The sequence below is a fragment of the Arachis duranensis genome, chromosome 3, assembly GCF_000817695.3.
Source record: "Arachis duranensis cultivar V14167 chromosome 3, aradu.V14167.gnm2.J7QH, whole genome shotgun sequence".
Lineage (NCBI taxonomy): Eukaryota > Viridiplantae > Streptophyta > Magnoliopsida > Fabales > Fabaceae > Arachis > Arachis duranensis.
Genome location: NC_029774.3, coordinates 51,758,153 through 51,766,761, shown reverse-complemented (window position 1 = coordinate 51,766,761; position 8,609 = coordinate 51,758,153). Strand labels below are relative to the sequence as shown.

Sequence of the window (8,609 nt, the reverse complement as noted above, 5' to 3'; positions counted from 1 at the left end):
TGTGGTGAATTTGAGGAATGAGCCACATAATTCAGTTTAGAGTTCATCCTTTCATGATTTCTTTAATCAATACACCTTGGTTAGTATGTGAGATGTAACTCTCCTTGGTTGAGATTATGGGAGTTGTGTGGCTGGATTAGATTTGAGCTTCATCTCTTCTCATGAACAATTAGATCACGAGAGTGGCAATTGGTTATGTTGAGAGAAGTTGAATCACCAAGAGATTGGGATTCAACTACCCACTTGCCATGGATCTATACCCATGATTGAGAAGGGATTTGACTAACATCAATTCATGAAAACTAGCATCTCTGATCCCTAATGATCCTCTCTATCATTAATTCTCATTTCTTTTGCTCTTAGTGTTTGGATACCCATTGCCCAATTCCCTTCTACACTCTTGCAATTTATTATTCTTGTCATTTACATTCTGTTTCTTCATTTCTTGCTATTTACTCTTTTGCTCTTTAGAATTCAGCACTCTATTTTCTTGCAATTTACCTTTGATGTCATTTAAGTTTCTTGCAATTTAAGTTTCCGTTATTTACTTTCACTTTATTTCTCTCTTTTAGTTCTTTACATTCTTTGCCATTTAAATTCTTGCAATTACGTTCAAAAATCAAAATGCTCATGAAATCAAAACTATGTTTGCTTGACTAAATCTACCATTTAACTAAAGTTGCTTAATCTACCAATCTCCGTGGGATCGACCTCACTCTTTGTGAGTTTTATTACTTGATACGACCCGGTATACTTGCCGGTTATACGTGAAATCTAATTTTTACGTATCAATGTATACCCTATACGACCAACCTTTCTTTCTTTCACTTCTTACTCTTTCCTTAAACTCGAATTCACCGTATGAGTTGGCTCTTGCTAAGTTGCAACCTGAGGGTCCTTACCATCCATCCCCAGCTCAGTTGGAGCTTTCGTCAGAGTCTCAGCCAGAACTACAATCAAACCCCTAGCCTATACAGTCAGGCATGGACCTACACTTAGTACTCGGAGGGCACTTGCCTCCACTCTCATTTTATTTTTTAAACAAGAAAAATTATACATATATAATATGCTCCCATTTTAAATTTTAAATGACCCCATTACAAATAAACTAAGCCCAATAATTAAAAGCCCCAAACCCATTTTAACTTTCTATCATTTTGACTATAAGTTAACCTAATCAAATTTAGTCTTCTTCCATTCTCAAATTTCAGCCGTCACTCATTTATTCTCTTAAACCCTTTTTTTTAGTTTCATATTTTCAACCTTCTTTTTCTATTCCTTGTCTAGTGGTCATCTTCTCTTCATCAAAAGGTAAATTTTAAATTCTCTATTTTGTTTTATATAGCTTTCTATGACTCTATGTATCTTTCAATTTTCATTGTTTCTCTTTTTGATATTTTCAATTACAAATTTTAATTTAAACAATTATAGTTTAGGTATTAATATATTTTTTTATTCTCTTCATGAATTTATATATTTTATTTTATTCTCAATTTAGTGATCCTTATTATTTATTTGTATATCTTTCGTTCTATTCTATTATAGGTAATTATGTTACATATAAATTTTTAAAGTGAATTGATCAATTTACAAATTTAGAATATATATTTTTCATTTTTAGAAATAGTAATGGAAAAATATTTTAAAAGAAAGCTACCACTAGAATCTGAAGTCACTCCATTAGTCTCTTCTAATAAAAAAAGTTCTTAGAATTCAGTGTGGAAAGTTTGGTAGCTAATCTTGGACAACGACCCAAAATTTTAAATTATGATCCAAATAACAGAGATGAAGTTAGACGAGCTTATTTACAAAAAGGTCCTTGTCAACCAAGAGAAGATGATTTTTCACAAACATATTTTGGGACTTCTCTGCGTAAATTTAATGCTGATTGGTTTGATGAATTTGGCAATTGGTTGGAATATAGTAGTTCAAAAGATACTGTATTTTGTCTCTATTGCTATCTTATGAAACCTGATGGTGCGAGTGGTCATGCTTTTGTAAAAGATGGCTTTTCAAATTGGAAAAAGAAAGAGCAATTACAAACACATGTTGGAAATCATGATAGTGCTCATAATCAAGCTCGAAGAAAATGCGAAGTACTCATTAAGCAAAAGCAACATGTTGATGTTGTTTTTCAAGAATATTCAACCAAGATAAAAGAGATTACTGAACTCACTTAACAACAACAATTGAGTACATTAGGTTCTTATTGCGACAAGGATTGGCTTTTCGTGGTGATGATGAATCGCACAATTCAAACAATCAAGGTAATTTTTTGGAGCTTCTTGACTTTCTTGCTCAACATAATACAGAGATTGATCGTGTTTTCAAAAATGCTCGTGCAAACCTTAAACTAGTAGCACCTAAAATTCAAAAAGATATTGTTAAAGCTGCTGCAAGTGAAACTACTAAAGTTATTATTGATGATCTTGGAGATGATTTATTTGCTGTTTTAGTTGATGAAGCTCAAGACATTTTTGTTAAAGAGAAAATGGCTATTTGTTTGCGGTATGTGAACTAAGAAGGGATTGTAATGGAGCGATTTCTTAGCCTTGTCGATGTTTCTAACACAAATGCGTTGTCGTTAAAAGTAGCTTTGGAATTTTTATTAGCAAAGCATAATTTAAGCTTAGCAAGAATGCGTGGATAAGGTTACGATGGAGCTAGTAATATAGTAATATACAGGGAGAATTTAATGGCTTAAAAAATTTGATCTTGAAAGAAAATGCTTGTGCTTTTTATGTTTATTGTTTTGCTCACCAACTTCAATTAGCACTTGTGGTTGTTGCAAAGAAACAGGTCGAAATTGCACTACTTTTTAATTTGCTTGCTAGTTTGAGTAATATTGTTGGAGCTTCTTGTATACGTAAAGACATGCTTCGTGAAAGTCAAATGCAAAAGACAATTGTTGCATTACAAAATGGAGATGTTTCTAGTGGGCGTGGCTTAAATCAACAAATAACATTGAAAAGGGTAGATGATACTCGATGGGGCTCACATTATAGTATAATACTTAGCTTGATTTCTATTTTTTCTTCCGTGGTAGAAGTTCTTGAAGTCATTGAGGAAGATGGAAATAATCCTGAACAAAGAGCCGAAGCATGTCAATTATTGAATCATATTCAATCTTTTGAATTTGTATTCAATTTACATTTGATGAAAAGTATATTAGGAGTTACTAATGAGTCGTCTCAAGCTCTACAAAGAAGTGATCAAGACATTATAAATGCTACGACATTGGTTAAAGTGTCCAAACAACAATTGCAAAGTATAAGAGATGATGGCTGGTCCTCTTTGCTCAATGAAGTTTCACTGTTTTGTGATAGTCACAATATTCTTGTTCCAAATATGAATGACATATTTGTAACACAAGGAAGATCATGGCGCAAAATCCAAAAGGTCTCAAACTTGCATTATTTTCAAGTTGAATTATTTTATCAAGTGGTTGATAGACAACTTCAAGAGCTTAACAATCGTTTTACTGAGATAAATGCCGAGCTACTTCTTTGTATAGCTTGTTTGAATCCAAGTGACTCGTTTTTTGCATTTGATAAGAAGTTGTTTCGTTTAGTTGAATTTTATCCACATGAATTCTCTTCTACTAAACTTTTGGCACTTTATAGTCAACTTGAGAATTTTATATTGGATATGCGTCTTGATGATCAATTATCAAATATAAATGGAATCAGTGGACTATCTCAAAAGTTAGTTGAGACAAAAAAGCATATTGTTTATCTATTGGTGTTTCTTATATTGAAATTAGCTTTGATTCTACCTGTGGCAACGACATCAGTTGAGAGAATATTTTCTGCTATGAATATCATAAAGAGTCGACTTTGTAATCGAATGGGAGATGAGTGGTTGAATGATTGTTTGGTTACATATATAGAAAGAGAGATATTCAATCAATTTAATAATGAAATAATTATTCAACATTTTTAAAATATGAAAACAAGAAGAGAAGTACCTTCAAGATTTGAAACGAAGAAAGTTAGCGACTAATATAATTTTTTATTTTTTTGTATTTGAATAATTAATGTGCACTTTTATATTTTTAAATTTAAATTAATATATCTTTTGATAGTAATGTGTATTATTTTTGCCCCTCAAACATAAATTTTTTGAATCCATCACTGTATATAGTAGTTGGTGAACCAGATCAGACTTTTGGAAGAGGCCTTGACTCCTACTCTGGTCAATAGCCATCTATCCAGTTATTCAGAAGAGGATTTTGAGGAGGATGTGGAGATAGTCTCAGACACTTCTGACGATAGCGGTGATATGAGTGAGGAGCTACAGGGATTACCAACAACTATAGGTGTGTTTGGTAATTTTTGTATTAAAATGGATTATAGTAAAATAAATGTTGTTTGGCTTGTACTATTCAAAATCACCTTTAGATAAAAAATTACTAAAATAGACATCAACTTAAATAATCTTTTTATATTATCCTATCTCTTAATATTAATTTAGAATTCAACGTTTATGATTTTATTATTATCTATGATTAATTTTTTATTTAATTTATCTTTTTTAATGGAATCATAATTTATATTATAAAAAAATTATACTAAAAATACTAAAAATAATAAAAAATTAAAATTTACTTTGTAGTGATTGAAATAATTTTAAAAGTTCTTGATAATGTTTTTTATATAGTATATTCTTAATATTTTTAGTACTCTTTTTAGTATGCTATAATTTTGTACTATTATTATTATTTAGGTTTAATTTTTTTGTTTAATTAACTTTAGCTAATAGAATTAATAAATCATATTATAAAAAGATAATAACAAACATAATACACAAAAATCACAATTATAAAAGTATATAATGTCAATCAAATAGTTGACACAAAAATAAAAATAATAAATAATATAAAAATAGAGCTCAAATAAATACAAATAACAAGAATTTTATAAATAATACAATAATATGCATAAAGAATAAAATTGGTAAAAGATAAATAAATGTTTAGTATTCATAGCTAAAAGTCCATTAAAAAAATACAGAAGTTAAAAATAATTGCTTCTTGTAAACATAATTTTGATAACAAAATCACTTTTATATTATAAAATTTTTTTTCTCAAATTGGAGCTTCTTCCTTTCTAACGCGTTTGCTAAATACACTCTATGCATATGTGATCGGGATGCTCAGGGACACTTTTGCATTTTGATGACCCTCAGTAGGACATGATGCTCTACAAGCTACCGTATATTTTCCCTCTCCTTTGTTAGTATTTTGCTGAGGGTCAGGTTTTTACTATCTTAATTTCTTAACTAGCCCGGGATCCAGATTAGGAGCTGCTACATGGGCCTGGATTTGGGGTGTCGCATATTCATATATTATATAGGAAAACTTTCACATGTGCCATGCACTTTTTTGGTACAGCAATATAGTAAATACGGTTTGATTAGCAGTCAACAGTTTGTCATATAGTAATAAATAAAAAGTCTAAAATGTCCTTAGTTATACTGTAAAATTATAGAAATGACAGACTAGCTTTGTGGCTTGTGCTTCATGGTTGAAGCTAAGAAGAAACTAATGTGAGAAAGTTTGGCTTTAATGGCTGAAAGCTAATGGGCTATTTATCTACCAACCCAACACACCTTATAAATGGGCTTGGGTTACCAAATAATAATAAAACCATGGTAAATTTTGTATTTTATTAATGAAAAGATGGTATTTAACATTGTTAGGATAAATGGTGATGGATTGGTTAAAAGAACCCGGATCCGGTTGTAATATTTTTGTTTTTGTTTTGTTAAAATGTGAAGAAGTGTCGTTTCCAGGTAAAACAACCCCCCAAAACCAGAAATCAGCTTGCCGTTCCCACCATATGCCCTAATGTAATGGCGATCAATCACCCCCAAGGCATACTCAGTCGCTCATAACTTTCCCGCGACTCTCTCCGGGAAGCACAAGTGCTGTCGGTGTGACGTCTTTAGCTGTGGCCGTCATAACCAAACTGTATGGTCTTAGTGTGGCGGTCTTGCAATTGGTCGTGTGCAGGGTGGATTGTATCACAACCGTATCTCAGGCAGCATCGCTCCTTGCAGGCGGTCCTAGTAGCTGCGGGCGGAGGAATCGGTCCCGGAGCTGATCCTTGTTGTCGCTCTATGTGTTGTCACCGTTCGCACTCACACGAACGTCTTCGATGTGGTCCTCGTCGCCGTCTGAGAAGCTAGTAGTTAATGTGGTGAGTTGCAGCAAATTTTCCTATTTTGAAAATTTGTTGTTGTAGTTCATATTACATCAATGTAGTGTGTTGTTGTGGCTGAAACTTGAATTTTCTAGTGAATGTTAAAATTGTTGATGAAATTTGTTTCTGATTAATGATCGTCATTAAACAATGTATTTGGTGCCGTATTGCTGCAATGATCAGTTAAGGTATTTGTGAATTTGTTGCTGTGTTGCTTAGTAATGAGCTAGATATTTATTTTTTTCTGAAAATCATGACTGACTTGAAGTGTTTATGATAATTGCACCTCGAATTTGGGAATCTATCTTGCTGAAAGAATCACATTTGTAAATTTTTTTTGCTGATAAAAACTATGATAGTTGAATTTGTTGTCGAAAATAATCAATGAGATGAATTTGTTGCTGTAACAATAGTTTTGAATTTGGTTTGTAGTCAGTTTGTTCGGGTGTGTTTGGTTTAGCGTTGGGGAAGAGAGAAGCGCATTTGAATCTCTTGAAAGCCTCATCTTTATATTTGGTAAGTCTTCTTTTGCATAAGTGATTAGCTTCTGCGTTCACATTCATGTTAGCCTGTTGCCGTTGGAAAATTAGGTGAAAAAATTACATTTTCTACTGGAATAGTGGCAGAGGTTGAAAAATTTTGTTTAGGGAGCCAAAAAGTTTAACATAAAAAACACATAAAAGCATTATGGAAAAACAAAATTTATAAGTATCACAATATTTTCATATTTTGTTATTACCATAACAACAAATGAATTCCTTTAAAGATAAATATTATAAATTATCCTAAGCGATATTTTTCAAATTTTAAGTGATTTAAAATCTTGAATACATAAATTAGAACAACATCTTTTAGTATTTTTTTTACATAAATAATTAAGTTATCCATAGAAAAGTTTTTTTTCATCTTATTCCTTAAAAATTGCATGAAACATAAAATAAAATTTAAAAAGTAAATCGATTATTGTAATAATTATGATGATGATGAACTGTTCTAGTTAGTGCAATAGTCCATCATGTTAAATTTGAAAAATTATTCAGTGAATGGATGAATAGTTGAACATAGGTTCCTTTAAATTGTTATCTATGACTTTTTGCCAAATGAGCTTGTTATATTATCTGTAGTACTTTTTTATAAGATTTTGTAAGAGACGTGTATGCGGGCAAAAGGTATGAACAGAGGTGGAAGAGGAATGGCATGTTGCATAAGCGATGTATAGGAAGGAGGCGAGTGGATGGTGACCAGCAGGGATCATTGGACTGACCTCGAGGAGTGGATGGTGACCAGCAGGGATCATAGGACTGGCCTCGAGGTGATGGGTTTCGAAGAACAGGTACTTAGTTTGTGGTTAAAGGAATATTTCTTCCTTAGCTCCCCTTCTCTTGTAAACACTCTATCTTTCCCGCTCATCTATCTCATACATTCAAGTCTGATAGACATGCATGCATTTAATAACGTGCTAATTACAAATAACAGATAAAATAAAAGACATATATTAAAATCAAATCCATGAAATACATGGCACATGATAAATATATATTACCAAGATAAGATAATCATAATAAGTAGTGAATTAATACTCGCAAATGTATTTATTAATGTAAAGTTACGTTAATTAAATATATAAATAATAATACACGGGAATGGTTTTGGTGTTAAGTTTGTCGCTGTGGGCTGTGGGCTGTAGGATTCATGGGTTATGCTTGTTTTGGGTGCATTTACAGGAAGGTGTGACAGACACGAGATTGAAGCTGAAGAAACTATAGCTAAATGTCAAGGCAAGGAAGATCTGATTTTTCATAAATTCAACGGGGTGGAAGGTCTTCAAGTAGAAGATATTCTTAAAATGGAGTTTTGTACTCCTGAAGAAGCACGGTGTTTTTATAACAGCTATAGCCGATTGAAGGGATTTGCCACGAGGCAGGGGAAAAAGGTACCGAACAAGGCAGGAGAGATTGTTAGGTATACGTTCGTGTGCAACAGGCAAGGGTTTCGTGAAAAGAAATAGTTAGAGATGGCTGATCAAAAGAGGGAGCACAAGGTAATGACTCGTTGTGGCTGCTTAGCTGAGATGAGAATTAAGCGAAAAGATGGCAGTGGCAAGTGGTACGTGTCTCGGTTTTTGGACAACCATAACCATGAGCTCGTAGCTGGGAAGTATGTCGACTATTTGAGGTCGCATAGGGGCTATCTGATGTTGAAATTGCTCATCTGACTAGCTTGAGGGAGGTCGGTATAAGCATACCAAAAATATATCAGTCATTTGCTGCACATGTTGGCGATTTTAACCTCGTCAGGTTCACTAAGCAAGACATGTATAACGAGGTTAGAAAGCAAAGAAGCTTGCAGAATGGGGATGTTAATGCAGCAGTTCGCTATTTGGAAGGTGTATAAAAGTAATAATAA

At 32.6% G+C, this 8,609-nt stretch overlaps 1 protein-coding gene across 1 annotated transcript; it reads left to right on the top strand.

Annotated features, from left to right (window-relative positions):
* The first annotated feature begins 2,004 nt into the window (after positions 1 to 2,004).
* Positions 2,005 to 8,211, top strand: LOC110278586 (uncharacterized). The gene is made up of 6 exons (XM_021136831.1): positions 2,005 to 2,096; positions 2,203 to 2,267; positions 2,313 to 2,508; positions 2,835 to 3,876; positions 4,159 to 4,327; positions 7,928 to 8,211. Exons 1-6 carry the CDS (start codon positions 2,005 to 2,007, stop codon positions 8,209 to 8,211), a joined length of 1,848 nt encoding a protein of 615 aa, XP_020992490.1.
* The last annotated feature ends 398 nt before the right edge of the window (positions 8,212 to 8,609 follow it).

Bases quoted from the DNA above. Each gene is read 5' to 3' on its own strand.
- LOC110278586 (XM_021136831.1), top strand. From the start codon at position 2,005: ATGGCTTTTCAAATTGGAAAAAGAAAGAGCAATTACAAACACATGTTG. The intron at 2,097-2,202 runs GTACTCATTAAG...TGAGTACATTAG, and splicing joins AAGCTCGAAGAAAATGCGAA to GTTCTTATTGCGACAAGGAT. The intron at 4,328-7,927 runs GTAATTTTTGTA...GTGCATTTACAG, and splicing joins AACAACTATAGGTGTGTTTG to GAAGGTGTGACAGACACGAG.